Here is a 16411-nt window from a genome sequence, read left to right as displayed (position 1 = left end):
CTGCATAAATTATTCACTGTTCACTGCATAAACATGTTTGTGGTAAGCAGTTTTAATATTGGGTTAATTAAAAATGTTCACTATTTTCTCATAAAAATTGTTTAGTGAATAATTTATGCAGAAAACATGATGTGTAGAGAGCAAATGAATCAATATTTAATGACGCATTGAATTATATTAATATTTATTTGATCTAGAAATGAATCAACAAAGTCGTCTTATTTATTTTCAAGTCTAATTTTTTTTGTTGAGTGCAAAAATAGACCATACTTTGTGTATAGTATATCCTATCCGAATACAATTTTAAAATTGGATTGATTATTGACTACTAAAATAAGTAAGTTTGTTTGATGATAGTGGGAACAATTCAAATAATTTATGTAGCTTCAGCATCTCTTGGTCAACGTAATTAAAAAAAAAAGAAAAAAGAAAAAGAAAAAAAAGAGCCTATTCCTCCGTATCTCATATGGGTTTCATAATTATAGGAATTGGCTCTCTAAGCGATAGGGGCCTCAAAGGAGCCATTTTACAAATAATCTCTCATGGCACTTTTTGAGTGGCCTAAAAATTAATATTTTGAAATTAAAATTTTTATATTTTACAATACTTCTATTTAAATAAATAAAAACATATGTTTGTGTGTTCAAATGAAAAAAAAAATTACTTATTTTTATGTTTATTTGTTGATTATTGAAAAAAAGGTATAAGGAACTCGAGCTTAATAAACTCGAGTTCCATATTACAAGGAACTTGAGTTTGCTAAGCTCGAGTACCACTAAAGAAAAAAAAAAAAGAGCATTACGCTCTATTTTGTATTTGCAAAGAACTTGAGGTTGGTAAGCTTGAGTATTGTGTTGCATGGAACTTGAGTTTACCAAACTCGAGTAACATGTGACATTTTTTCAATAAAAAATCCACGTCAGCACAAGTATTTTTATGAAACTCAAGCATTTAAAACTTGATTTACACAGCAATCTTGAGTTTAAAAAAGTGGTATATTGCTACTTATTTTGCAAACAGTGGTATGTTGCTAATAATTTCTACGAAAAGTGGTAAATGGCTGATGTGGCCTTAAAACATGTAAAGAAAATATATTTATTTTTGTCAGGAAACAAACACAGCTAGTATAGAAAATCTAATACCTAATTTCAAAATTCAAACTTTATCAAGCAAAATCACTAGCTAAATGAAATCAACCAAAAATATTAAAAATTAAATCAAATTTACCAAAATTGGTCTATGCCCTTGGAAATGTCAAATGTGCAAAGCGTGGTAGAGTCAAAAAGGTGAGGTAGTAACAGAGAACTAGTTCAATTTTCCTCATCTTGTAGAATAATACAATTTAGTCCGACCCATAATTTTTGTTTTTCGTTTTAAGCCCAACCCATTTGGTCGAGTTCAGTTCACTTGTTGATAAAACCATGGTTTTAAAAACTAGTTCAACCAAAATCAAACACTAATTCGGTCTGGTTATCCTGTAAAACCAAAAAATTAAGAAAAAAAGCAGATAAAACCGATAACCGGAGTTTTAAATCGAAAAAACTGAAAACCAAGATGGTTCAACTAGAAAAACCGAAAACTGGGATGGTTCAATCGGTTTTGCTAAATCAATGAAACATATCCAAAGCCGTGCATTTTGCAGAAAAATCTAGTTGTTTTTTCTCAGATTTGCATCTGCAATGACTGAAGTAAAGCATGGCATCAGATGTTAGCCTCTTGGAGCAATCAAGATTCCAAACCATGTGTGGAAACACGGATCTTCTCACACAAAGAGTGAGACTGTGAGAGATTTTCAAATCTTCAAAGAAAAAGAGGTTGAAAATTATTTTTTGGATTTGGGAGAAGAGAGACCACAAAACAAAGCACGAACACAGTATTGCTTGAATTTCTTGAAATGAGCTTCTTGAAATGGGTCATGTTATAATGTAATATATATATATATATATATATATATATATATATATATTACCACTACTTGATAATTATGATTTAGCTTTTAAACTTCATGAAATTTAGCTTTTTTTTTTTTTTTTCCTTCTTATGATAATTATGATTAGAAATAAAAATTAATTAATTAAGTGAATAAACTTAAAAGTTACTTAATTTTTCTCTAACATTAATTCATTAATAATAATAATAATAATAAACATTTTATTTTTAAGATTACAATAAACATATGTGATGGTCCATTTTGAGGAAAAATAATTAAATATAAACGAAAAGTATTACTAAATGTTATGTTTTTATATCTTTCTATTTTTATTTTCTAAATATAAGATGTGAAAACTCACAAAAAATTTTTGCAAATTTTTATCTACATATTATTAGTAATAAATTTATTATATTTTTATTTTTATAATTATAAAATTATAAATAAATATTTATGACGTCACCGATTGGACCAAAAAACCAGTAACCAGTCCATTTTTTCAGTTTTTTTACTGTATCGGTTTTTAAAACCATGGATAAAACCCACATTTTGTCCCAAATGTTCTATTGGATTTATGGGTAAAAAATAAATAACTCTAGACTCACAATAATATTCACAAAATAAATTATTTATAATAATTCTCGAAAGTTAAATGATAAAATGATTTTAGTAGTGAGTTCAAATAATAATCAATAAAAAAGTTCCAGCTTAATTGTTGTGGAAAAATTTATAAAAATTATTGTATTTGTAAAATTACTTGTTGTAAATCAAGCATTTTAATCTTAGGCACTACAAGTGTCTATGACACTCTAGTCCTCTCCCATTGCCTTGTAGGTATATTTGTAAGATGCACAACTTAATTTAAAATTATATGTAAATAAATTCAAATATAGTAATAATTAGTGAGTTATGTGATAATTAAAAAAAAAAACACTAATTTTTTGAGAAGTAAATTATTGTTTATAAAGTTTAATAACTAATTGCAAAGGGAAGATAGGCGCCCCCCCCCCCCCCCCCCCCAACACACACACACACACACACACACACACACACATATACAAGTAAAACTTAGAGACAATGCAATTAGATTTTACAATTGAAGTCCAATTTTGCACTATGTCCTAAAATATTTATTTTTAGAGAGTTTTATTTCTTAATTTTTGAGTTAAATGTGAGAACACATCATAAATATTCATCCGAGTAAGTTATTGAGTACAAAAATTAAAGAGTCTAGAATTAATAAACTGTAGAAAAATAAGAAGAAAAAAAAGTGCTTCACAATATCAAAAATTAAGAATTAATAAAAAAATTTTAAAAAAAATATGGACAATTTATATTTTCTACCTAATAATATTCTTACAAGATTTTTTAAAGACTGAACAAAATATAAAAATAACTATGTATCAATAGTATTTAATTTATATATATATATATATATATATATATATTGTTGGACCGTGTGCCTTACCGATCCATCCAATGACCAATTGGTGAAGGATGAGGGGGCACAAATCTTATATAGCATTCGATCACAAACCAAGCTCATTGGTATTGGAGCAAATTGTGAAATCCCTCACAATGTGGCTCCAACGACTCGAACCTATGACTAGGCTCTGATACCACTTGTCGGACCGTGTGCCTTATCAATCCATCTAACAACCAATTGGTGAAGGATGAGGGGGCACAAATCTTTTATAGCATTTGATCGCAGACCAAGCCCATTGGCATTGGAGCAAATTGTGAAATCCCTCACAAACACACACACACACTCATATATATATATATATATATATATATATATATATATTAATAGACAAAACTAAGAGAAAATCCAATTAGATTTTAAATTAGAATTCAATTAGAGTCTAATTTTGCGCAACGTTTTCCATCTAATCTAAATTTTTAAATTTTTATACCAAGTCAATTAAATCGATTTAAAAATTGGATTTCAATTAGAGTTTAACTTTGTACCACGTGTCCCATTTTATTTTATTTTTTTAATTTTTTTTTGTGTCAAATGAGTTAACTTAGTGTAGAAAATGAGGAGCCCAATATAAATAAAATATAAAAAACATAATCAACATATTTTTTATACTGTTTCTATTCAGATATTTTTTATGCGAAGATATTGAATATAACAAACTGTAATTGAGCTAAACGATCCCATGCACCTATTCTCATTCAATTTAGAAGATACTATTTGACCAATTTATTATTTTATTTTGTGTTATATTTAATATAATTTCACAGAAAATAATTGTAAATTGATATTGTATATGTAGTATCCAACAGTAAATTGATATTATATAAGTGAATCCCATGCATTTATCTACTAATGATGAATAGATTGTAAGAACTGCTAATAAGAGGTTTTTTTTTTTTTTTTTTTTTTTTTTTTTTTTTTTTTTTTTTTTTTTTTTTTTGAAGCCGAAACCAACCAATATCATTAATTTAGAAAACTAGAATCCAAATACAAAGCATCCACAACTGGCGGAGGATCCTCCTCCAGCCAAATAATTTCATTATCAAGCAATCTAGCAAACCTAGCCAAAATATGAGCAATACTATTTGCACTACGCCTAATACAATTATATGAAATGGACCTGAAACCCATAGCCAAGCACCAGATGTCTTCGTAAATTAAACCAAGTCGTGATAGGTCTGGTTGGGCCTGAGAAATCATCTTCATCACCAGAGCATTATCTCCTTCCAGTATTATCTCCGTGAAGCTCGCATCAATGGCAAACTCAAGCGCTTTACGGCACGCCATCACTTCCACCTCCTCACTATCACACACAGCACCTCCCCGCACCGCTAAAGCAACCATGACTTCACCCTTTTCATTCCTAATCACCACCCCATAACCCGACGCAACACCATCATCAAAACAAGCACCGTCGAAGTTCAGCTTGAATAAAGTTTCCGATGGAGGCTGCCATGTCTACTGAACTGGAACATGACTCGGATTAGGCACACTTAGAGAATCTTGTGTAGCCGTATACTCCTTCAAATAGTCAACTGCACGCTGGGCCGATCTTGAAGGATGCTGGAATACACCTCCATGAATGACCGTGTTCCTCTGATGCCATATCTGCCAACAAATAATCCAGAATAGATTCCATTCCTCCGCAGAAAGCTTCACCATAAGACCTGTGACCAGCTGCAAAAAATCATTCTGTGCAGTATAAGATTTTTGAAGTCTACCTAAGCTCCCAGCCCAAACATCTTGTGCCGCCCCACAGCTCCAGAGAACATGCAAAACCGATTCAGTCTCTTGTTGACAGAGACAACAACGTGCACTCACCATCACCCTTCTTCGAATAAGATTATCCTGTGTGGCAGAATATTAAGACAAGCCCTCCATGAAAAAATCTTTATCTTGTTTGGAACAGCTGCTTTCCATAGACGTGACCAAAGGGACCCAAATGCTCTATGCTCTGAAGACTCTCCATCATTTAACTCATCCTTCCTTAATTGCTTTGCCATAAAATACCCAAACCTGACTGTATATCTACCCTTTTTTGCAAAAGACCATACAAGCACATCCTGAACAACCCGCCTACTCAAAGGGACTTGAAGTATAGCGTCCGCATCAAACTGGTGAAACATGGCCATAATTCTTTCTCTATCCCAGTGATGATTCTGCCATTCAACTAAATCAGAGGCTCTCCATTCCCAAATTTCCTCTTCCAGTTGAAACAGTATTTTTTTGGTTGGATGGTTTGGTAGCCAGCAATCCTTAAGCACACGAATTGAAGCCCCATTTCCTACTCTCCAAAAGCACCCTTTCTTCAAGATTGGTTGAGCCGCTAACAAACTTTTCCATACGTAGGAACTATTTTGGCAATCAGTAGCTTCAAGAAAATCACACCGCGGGAAATATTTGGCTTTAAAACAACTATATAACAAAGAGCCTTTATCCTGTAACAACCTCCAATCCTGTTTTGCTAGCATGGCTAAATTAAATGATCTTAAATCTCTGAAGCCCGTTCCGCCCTCTTTCTTTGGCAGCGTTAAAAAACTCCAATTTTTCCAGTGTATTTTCCTTTCCTTCCCAACTTGGCCCCACCAAAATCTAGCACACATAGAGTCCAACTCATCACATAATTTCCCTGGCAACTGAAAAACCCCCATTGTATATGTGGGGATGGATTGAGCCACTGATTTTATAAGAACTTCCTTACCAGCCTTAGAAAGCAATTTCCCCTTCCAGCCTTGCAGTTTTCTCCAAACCCTCTCCTTCAGGAAAGCAAAAGTCTCATATTTTCTTCGTCCTATCAAAGTAGGTAGCTCCAAATAATTATCAAACCTCTCCACTTCCTTAACCTTTAATTTGTCAATTATCCATGCTTTCTGCTCCACAGACACATTACTACTGAAATAAGCAGAAGACTTCTCAAGATTTATGCATTGGCCCGAGGCTTCAGCATACAACTGTAGGGTATCAGAAACCACCTGCACTTCATCTTTATTAGCTTGACAAAAAATCAAAGAATCATCAGCAAAGAGCAAATTAGAAATAGACGGCGCATTTCGACATAAAGCCACCCCATGTAGTCGCCCTTCCAACTCTTCTCTAGCAAGGAGCGAAGTAAAACCTTCAGCACATATCAGAAACAGATAAGGGGACAGAGGGTCTCCTTGAGGAATACCCCTAGAAGGAGTGATATTCCCATAAGCTTTCCCATTTATTCGGACAGAAAAGGAAAGTGTAGAGACACAACTCATGACCCTATCTACCCAAATCTCCGGAAACCCCAGTTTAAGCATCATGCCTTTAAGGAAGCCCTACTCCACCCTATCATAGGCCTTACTGACATCCAATTTAAGAGCTAAAGCCCCCTTCTTTCCCTTCTTTCGAATATGCATGGCATGCAATGTCTCATAGGCAACTAGCACATTGTCAGTGATAAGGCGTCCAGGTACAAAAGCACTCTTGGTAGGGGAAATTAACTGTGGCAATATTAGTTTCAACCTGTTCGCCAAAACTTTAGAAATAATTTTATATATCACGTTGCATAGGCTAATAGGTCTGAAATCTTCCATTTTCTCCGGTTTCTTAACTTTAGGAATTAAAACTATATGAGTATAGTTAATATCAGGCACCATATGACCAGTATGTAAAAAATCTAACACAGCCTCAGTCACCCCAGTACCAACAATATGCTAAAATTTTTTATAGAAAAGGGCATTCATACCATCGGGTCCAGGAGCCTTTGTTGGTCCCATCTGGAACAACGCTGTTCTAACTTCCTCACTGCTGTACGACCTGGATAGCACCTCCAACATATCAGCAAACAGCCTCCGGTGAACTGCATCAAGGCATTCCTCCATTCTGTCACAAGTACCTGCTTTAAAAATATTCATGAAATAATTAGAAGCTACCTCCGCTACCTCACCCACCTCTTCCACCCAATCCCCATCAGCATTCTTGATTCCCTCAATAAAGTTCCTACGCCTTCGTTGGGAAGCCTTGGAGTGAAAAAATTTAGTATTCCTATCTCCATACTTTAACCATGACACCCGGGATCTTTGACGCCAAAAAACCTCTTGCTTCAGCAATAAATCATCCAACTGTTTACTCAACAAAAGAAATTCAATCCTGCTTTCCTCAGTCATCTTACTAGCATTCAAAAGTTCCAGCTTCTTCTGTAATCTTTTAATCTCCTCTGTTTCCGGTTTAGTTTTAGAAGAACCCCATGCATACAAATCAGCCCCACAACTTTGGATTTTGTCCCTCAAACCACTCAAACCCAAGCTACCATGCCCTCCTTTTGTCCATGCCTCCAACACGGCCTCCTCACAATCATCCCACATCAACTAGCACTCCTCAAACTTGAAACCACTAGCCCCCCTACCCCTTAGCCGCCTATCATTCATGGTTGTTAACAGAATAGGAATGTGATCAGAAGCATGGCTGAATAAATGTGAAACCAAGCTTGCAGGAAACTTTTCAGTCCAACCTTCATTAGCCGTAGCTCTATCCAACCTTTGCTTTGTATGAGCTAAACCTGGCCGTCTGTTTGTCCAAGTGAACTTATGTCCAATAAAACCCAAATCTTTCAACTCACAATTTTCCAAAGCCACTCAAAAATCCTCCATCTGATTAAAGTAAGGTGCATTGACACTCTGTTTCTCCGAGGCATGAAGTATCGCATTAAAATCCCCAATGCAACACCAAGGACCCTCAACAATAGTCTTTAAATGGGATAAAAGTGCCCATGACTTCCGCTTTTCATTAGCCTCAGGCCACCCATAAAATCTAGTCAGATGCCACACAAAACCATCTAAAAAAAAAAAAAAAAGAATTGCATTACATCAATTAATGGTAAATGTAATTGCAATGCAACGAGATCTAAAATCTTGATTTGTATCTATTATTTCCATCTTTTCTCTTGTTAACACCAACCACCAAGTTCTCTATGATAAAAGTATGGCCTAATTTCTAGATTAGAAATTCTGGTTACAATGCTGACTCAATGGATACAATGCATAGTAGCTTGCCAAATGGGAGTGCAGGAATTGATACTCCAATTGTTGTAGATCATCTATGGACCAAGCAAAAGCTAGAAAGCTCGGCCATGCTTATCTGGAAATACAAACATGAAGGTATCAATCTTTTACTTCACCTTTTCGTTCATGCATTTGTGGCATATTTTGTTTCCACTTGTGCATACCTTTTTCTACTGCACAGTGGAAAAGGGCAGAGGGCTTTTTTTAAAGATCACTATCAAGTTACACTCTTGGCTTCTCTTTTTGACCTTTTGTGACCTTTTGCTTCTCTTTTCTAAAATGCAAAAGTTCAATAATCGTTGTCAACAAGAAGGGAAAGGTACTGTAGTATAGTAGAATCATCATCCTCGGAAGAACATGAACATGTGTATATAGAGTGACACAGATGAAGTGCAGAAGTTCTCTGCAGTTGTGTGGTTATTTAACTATCTAATTGCTCTTGTTAACACCAACCACCAAGTTCTCTATGATCAAAGTATGGCCTAATTTCTAGATTAGAAATTCTGGTTACAATGCTGACTCAATGGATACAATGCATAGTAGCTTGCCAAATGCGAGTGTAGGAATTGACACTCCAATTGTTGTAGATCATATATGGACCAAGCAAAAGCTAGAAAGCTAGAAATCTCGGCCATGCTTATCTTGAAATACAAACATGAAGGTATCAATCTTTTACTTCACCTTTTCGTTCATTCATTTGTGGCATATTTTGTTTCCACTTGTGCATACCTTTTTCTACTGCACAGTGGAAAAGTGCAGAGGGCTTTTTTTAAAGATCACTATAAAGTTACACTCTTTGCTTCTCTTTTTGACCCTTTGTGACCTTTTGCTTCTCTTTTCTAAAATGCAAAAATTCAATAATCATTGTCAACAAGAAGGGAAAGGTACTGTAGTATAATAGAATCATCCACGGAAGAACATGAACATGTGTATATAGAGTGACACAGATGAAGTGCGGAAGTTCTCTGCAGTTGTGTGGTTATTTAACTATCTAATTATTATTATTATTATTATTATTATTATTATTATATATATAGAGAGAGAGAGAGAGAATAGGTGTCTTGGATTACCATGGTTAACAAATTATGTAATGTATTATACGTCTGTTTAAAAAACTCTATATATTACTTTCGTGTTTGTGTGTTTTAATAAGAATTATTGTTTCCTAAATAAAAAAAATATAGGGATGTTTATCCCACATCGATTGTGTGTGTTAGAGCTTCAGTCTTTATAATCTCAGGCTACTACTACAAATATTATATCATTTTGTAGTGGTATTCTGGTTATGTAATGTATTATAAGTCTATTTTAAAAACTTTATATATTACTTTCGTGTTTGTGTGTTCTAATAAATATTAGTGTTTAAATATCTCATTGATTAGTACATATATTATTGCATTTAGAACAACTTTTGGTAGGAATTTTAGTGTCCGTTAATTTTATAATAAATCTGTTTGTAATTTTTGGGTTTATGATTGTGATGTGAATTTTAGTAATGAGGGCTGAAGGTTGAAAGTTCTATTTACTGTACAAAATTGAAGACCTTGGTCAAGCGACATTTAAGACTTGGCCATGCGAAATGGGACACAGGCTCTCGGTAGACACTCAGCCAACCAAGTTCTAATTATCCAAATTCTGAGATTTTCTTCTAGGACAGTTTGTATAGCCACCTCAAGTCTTAACTTTAAGTGTATAAAACCCTTATTTCAAACTTAATTTGTGAAAAGGAAGACTACCACAGAAAAACGTAGAGAGATTTAACCTTTGTCTTCCCTACTTCTCACATTGCTATGCCTTTAAGATCGTTTGATTGTTTCATATGCTAAGATTACCAAATGAGTGCTGGAATTGCTGTTGAAACCACAAAGACATCAAAAATCTTCGAGAAGCCTTAGAGTGACCGAGAGATCGATTAAGTGGCTGTGAAGGAACAAGACAAGAATCCGTAATAGCTAACAAGCAGAGTAGGAAGCTTGAGTACATAGTCTGACTACATATACAGAAAGTTGTGTGAGTATCATTTGTATTGTGACAACTTTCATTGTGGATTGATCATTTAGGCTTGGCCTCAGAGTATTTTAACTTATTGGATTTTCACTCCGTGAACATATGCTAGTTTGTATGCACGTGTGTTTGTGGTATATATGCATTATTGTTGTACTTGAAATTGATTAACTACATGGACTTAATCTTGAACTATTTGTTAAAATTGGTAGTAAAACACATCAGGGGTCTAAACGTTTAGTTAAAATAATTTTAATTAAGAAAATTCTTAGCTTACATTGTATACATTTATTTAGTTTACAATGTAAGATTTACATTGGTATTATATTATAGACTTATAATTAAAATTTAATGTATTAAAATGGAATATCAATATTATTATAAGGTTAGGGTAGTTATAGGTTTACATTATATTATCGATGTAAATCTTACATTGCTAGTACGATGTAAATCTTACATCAGTAATTATTACTTCACGTCTATTAATTAGTGCACACTCTTTCACACCATGTGTATTCCAAGAATGTGGGCATTTTATACATAGTATGAACGTGCATAGACATTAATTGTTAGATGTGAAGTAATCAGAGCATTATAATTCTTTGCAATCAAGCTATATTCTGAACCTACTGTATTTTCAACTGTGTCTTGGGTATAGAGGTGTCGAATAATCTTGCCATTGTGTACATGCATGTGGCTGAAACCATGAATAAGATGGATCACCTTTACTCAGAGTCAGAGGATCGAGATGATGTCATTGGACCTTTCTGTGGTTAAGCTTTTGGTTCTTTTATAAATGTGAGGTTATTTCACCTCGAAAATAAGCATTAATTCATATCAAATGAAGAATATCACGGCCAATCTCTGTCCTCCTCTGGTTGCATCTGAGCCTGGCTTGGTGTAATTTCACATTCAAAGAAATGAGAATCTTATCCCTCTCAGTGTTTCCTCAGTGGGGAAAAGAGCACTTTTACCTCACAAATGTCGTTGCAGAAATGGATACTGTAATTAAGGTCCCTAGTTAGAGCCACGAAAGCCCTTCCCTTTAATCCTTTATTGCGAAAAGTTCCATCTCAATCTCATTTCCTTGAATGAACTTTTGCTGGATGAAGCTCACTATATATAGTATATACTGACAGCGACTTTTTTATGCTAGGTCTATGAAATGAAATGCTCCAATAACTGAGAATAATAAAAAGTTTGTGCAACGGGTAGACCTTTAAAAAAAAAAAAAAATTTATCATCTCTAACGTTCTAAAATCCTCCTCCAACATTTTTCAAAAAAAAATCCGTCTACAACTACAAGCATTGCTTCCCAATGTAGTATTCTAAAAAAAACCCAAGTACTCATTTAGGGAAGGCAATTGTATATAAGATTTACATTGTAGACTAAACAAATATGTACAATGTTGTACATTTTTATGCAAATATATACCATATTGTATACTTTTTGCAAATGTATACATATTTGTTACTTCGATGTAAGATGTAAGATTTACATTGATAGTAACCAATAATTATCCTATATTATTTTCTTCCTCTTTTTTTTTTCGAAGCAATATTTAACTATCACTTCACCTAATCCACCAACATTGAAATAGCTAGAATTTCTTGACAGTGTTGATTCTTTGTGTTTTTACAAGAAGAGAAGATGACTCCATCATATGGAAAAGTTCATGGATTACAGCATATACCATTCTAGATGAACGCTACAATCAAGTTTCCTTTTTCTTCTACAGACATGGACAGTTTCTTACCTTCGGTTTTGTATCATGAGCTAAAAGACCGAGAATCTTCATCCCATAGTGCACTAACAGAAATGGAGCCAATCGGTAGCATAGAGATGGCACTGTCGCATAAAAAGAGAAAAGTATAAGGATAATGGGCCCATTAAAAGCCATCAAACAAGAAGCTATGAGAGCTAGCTTTAATTATACGCAAGCATGTGGCTGACTTCGTTCATTTTTCTCTTCAAGATTGTATTAAAATGTTTTCTGTCCTCATTGTGGAAATTTGGTATTTGAATATGACACTGGTGGAAGCGCATTTCCATCCGTAAGGGAAAAAATAAATACACATAAAAGAAAACTTTATTTGGCTAATTTCATTCCTCATCCACTAATAAGTTATAACACCAACCAGAATTCACTATCAATAATATGGATTTTTTTTTATCCACCAGTAACGTCAACCAAAATTCAGTATTAACGATATGAATTATTACCACTCGTTTACTCATAAATCATAATTAAGAACTTTTACAATCAAAACCCTCACGAAAACAAACTCAAAACCCATGACATTTAATTTAAGCTCTCAATACCAACTAACAAATTCATAAATGAGATGCTCACTACCCCAATACATCAAATGGTACTAATATTCTTCTACGAGAGTCTTTTCTCTCCCCATGTAAGAGGACCCTTGGATTGAAGAGTCTTCAATTTTAATGCTTTATAGATAACGAATACCCAATTGCTTATTAAATATTAAAAGCTCTTTCCTCCCAAAGAAAATCATTTCTTCTCACACCAAAAAACCTAACAAAGTCAAAATGGAAAATTTAAGGTAATTTCTAACATTTGGAGTTCAATGAAAAGATCAACAAGAATTCAAAAGGGAAATTGTAATTGCAAGTAATTAGTTTTAAAATGAAAATTTACATGCATTTACAAGATAAAATTACATGAGGCAAAGAAGTATAGAAAGTTAATAAGCATGCATCACATTAATTTAGACCAATTAGATTGGGAAGCTACAATATCAGCACTAGAGCTTGAGTACTGAGTTGTACAACTCTCATATGAAGAAGTGTTCTTTTTCTTCTTCTGCCCCTAGATTTAGAATGATGGGACAATGCCATATCCAGTTTCGGCCATTAGTGTCGTGGAGAACATCTGATCCACTTCAACTTCTACATCCGTCCTCTTAGCAAATCGGCCCTTGATCCGGGGTCTGGTCTCTGCATAGGCCTTCCTTGAAGCATACCTGATTGTTTTCTCAAACTTCCTTGTCTTCTTTTTCTCTCTGTATCTCAGGACCCTTGCCTCCCTGTCCAATGGAGTAAGTTGGGCTGGTATTTGAATGGTAGATCCAGAAAAAAGATCAATTGTCCCTTTGGGAGGTCTTGAGTGTGAGATTGAGATGTCGCTCATTGTTGATTCGGGTACAACGCCAACATCCATGGATGAAACAGAGACCTAATTATATTATCACAGAAAATACTTGTGGTTATTAATCAGCATAGGAGGGAGATATGCGATTTGTAATTTTCACAAGTCATAGTTGAAATAGATGGGAAAAGTCATTCATGTTTGCAACAGAACCATGTCTTCATTCACAATTTTTTTTTTTTGGAATGATTTTCATACTGATTTGCAGTTATTAATAATAATTCACATGTAATATTCATGAATTATATCAAGTAAGTGTACGTTTGGATAGCAAACGCGTTTAGCGTTTGTGTCCAAACTTGGGTCTCGTGCATTGTTCACGGGACCCACAAACTTCTTTTTTAAGCAAAATTTTCATTAAAAGTAGATTCTACTGCACTATTTACACATTTAAAAATTATTTTACTAAAATATTTTCAATTTTCAGTAATAAACGGTATCCAAACAGACCCTAAATATCACAATTTCTTTATGATAATATATTTCTTGTACAAAGAAGAAACTTTCGATGAATGTTACTTGTGGGTATGGAATTATTTATAGAATTGAAATCAGTGTAGTTCATTTTATTTAAAGAATAAAAGAAAGCTTTGGCTTTGAACAACCATTAGAAATCTAGAGTAGTTATAAGATTTTCCAGTCTTCTTTTTCCTTTCTTGTTTGTTTTAGGCCTATATATAGGTAATCATTTAATAAGTAATTTTATAGCTTACTTAAAGAAGAGTAGAATCACTAAAGTATAACCTAGTACTTCTAACCTGAAACTTTATTTATATATAAGTAAATCAATTTTAGCTGCAATTTATACCAAGACATGACACTGTGACGTAAACCACTCACCCAACTTTATGACTTGGAACAAAAGAGAGAGAAAACAAAAAGCACTGCAACGTTCCTGCTGGATTCCATACTTTAAAGGAGAAAGGTAAAGAAAAGAGGAAAAGTGCTAATAAAGTACAAAAAAACATCAAAAGATATTGATACCACTCAGATTTTATCTTTAGAAGCGGTGCACATAGAACTCAAATATTGGAGATAACTATACATCTACTGAATCAAAAAATGAATGGAACATAATAAATAATTCACAAAGAATCATGCGGCAATACAGATTTGTTAGAACTCAAACTACATATTCAATGTAAAACCATTGTATGTGTAGCGAATTTAGAGAAACTTACACTGTGACTAATAGAACCATTGTAGCTGTATGCAGCTTTTGATGACTCATAATCCAAACCCAACTGGAAATTCTGTTGATGAAGGTGATGAAGCTGACCCTTTGCTTCTCCACACTGAACTGGCACAACACTGTCACCCCCATAGCTCTTCTGGGGAACACAGTAATGCTGCTGTTGCTGTTGCTGCTGCTGCTGCTGGGTATACTGATCATTGAAGTGCTTCTCAGCACAAGAATTGTACTCCACAAGGTCCAAATACTCATCAACCTCCCCGCCAAACAAAAACCCATTGTTTTGATTGTTATTGTTGTTGTTGTTGTTGTTATTATTGTTACCCTTCACAGGATTAATCAACAACCATGATGCAGCCTCATCTTCATCTTCATCATCAATCATCTCATCCCCATCGTGCTCTACAAACCTCCCTTCAGTACCAGACATGGCACCCACCGCATGTGGACCATGCAAGTTCCCGGAAATAGGCAGAATTGGCACGCGTTGGTGGCGGCGTGCAAGCGGGTTTGCTGAGTGGATATCAGCATCACAGGCGGTGCAAAGAGACGCCGCATCAGCTTTACATACAAAAGCCGCCGGGGCACGCTCACATGCCTCGCAAACCCACACGCGCTCGTGGCGAGATGCCACGCGGTTTGCAGCGTGGATGCGAGCATCACATCCGGTGCACAAGTAGGCCGAATCAGCCCTACAGTACACCGTACACGCTGCAGACCGACACGTATCACAGATACGTGCCCAATTATTTTCACCACCACTACTACCCCCATCATTATTCTCCAACTTCAACATTTCTCTCTCTCTTTATTTTTTTTGTGTTTTTTTAAGTATCTCTGAGATTGAGTTGAAGTGCGTGTGAAAGAACTCAGAACTATGAATTAATGAATGAAAATAGTGAGGGGTTAAGGGGGTGTGAGTGTGAGTGTGAGTGTGAGACTCTAGAACCAAGTGGAAGAGGGAAAGAATCCAAGACCGACACGTGGCAGAAAACAAGTGGCATAGAAAAGTTGTAACGTTATCTTGTGGTTGGTTGTGTTTTAGGGTGGGGCCTAGTCGAGTCAGAGGTTCTTGTGGGACCCATGTTCTTGCTACTTTGGCTTTTCGAATAAATTAAATATGCTAGAGTGCTCTTACTGCTCACTCTCGCAAGTAGATGAAATTTTTGGTATACTCGCTTGTAGCGGAGGCCACTTGTCAATTCATGAATTATTTTGATGAAATCGTGGCAAACAACAAGAACGAGTTTGATCATGTTTGTGGACAGTATGGTCTGACACGTGAGTGCCACGTGGTACTGGCATGTTTTAGACTGTTGGATCAGACAGACACAGTTGACAGTTGACAGTTGAATCAAGTTACACTAGTTACTGAGTTTTTCTTATTAAAAAAAAAAAAAAAAAGTTACTGAGTTTGAGTTTTTTTTTTTTTTTTTTTTTACACCACTTCCTGTGATCTAATTAGAAAAGAAAAAAAAAAAAGGTTGATCTTGATGGTTTAATCAATATTTAATTGTGGGGTTTCATTTGCCTAATTAGGCGACTCAAGATTTTTAGGGGGTGTTTAGTAGAGGAGTTTAAGTAATGTTGTTTGAGTGT

General features: G+C 34.6%; 1 protein-coding gene across 1 annotated transcript; it reads right to left on the bottom strand.

Annotated features, from left to right (window-relative positions):
- Positions 1-13054: 13054 nt before the first annotated feature.
- On the bottom strand, positions 13055-15704 carry LOC126713995 (zinc finger protein CONSTANS-LIKE 2). Its single transcript, XM_050413980.1, has 2 exons — positions 14802-15704; positions 13055-13647 (listed from the first exon to the last, which is right to left on the bottom strand). Exons 1-2 carry the CDS (start codon positions 15606-15608, stop codon positions 13288-13290), a joined length of 1167 nt encoding a protein of 388 aa, XP_050269937.1. The 5' UTR covers positions 15609-15704; the 3' UTR covers positions 13055-13287.
- Between the last annotated feature and the right edge of the window lie 707 nt (positions 15705-16411).

The sequence above is a fragment of the Quercus robur genome, chromosome 2, assembly GCF_932294415.1.
Source record: "Quercus robur chromosome 2, dhQueRobu3.1, whole genome shotgun sequence".
NCBI classification, from domain to species: domain Eukaryota; kingdom Viridiplantae; phylum Streptophyta; class Magnoliopsida; order Fagales; family Fagaceae; genus Quercus; species Quercus robur.
Note: the sequence above shows the minus strand (reverse complement) of the source record. Positions and strands in the feature narration are given on the sequence as shown.

Bases quoted from the DNA above. Each gene is read 5' to 3' on its own strand.
- LOC126713995 (XM_050413980.1), bottom strand. From the start codon at position 15,608: ATGTTGAAGTTGGAGAATAATGATGGGGGTAGTAGTGGTGGTGAAAAT. The intron at 13,648-14,801 runs GTAAGTTTCTCT...TAATATAATTAG, and splicing joins ATGGTTCTATTAGTCACAGT to GTCTCTGTTTCATCCATGGA.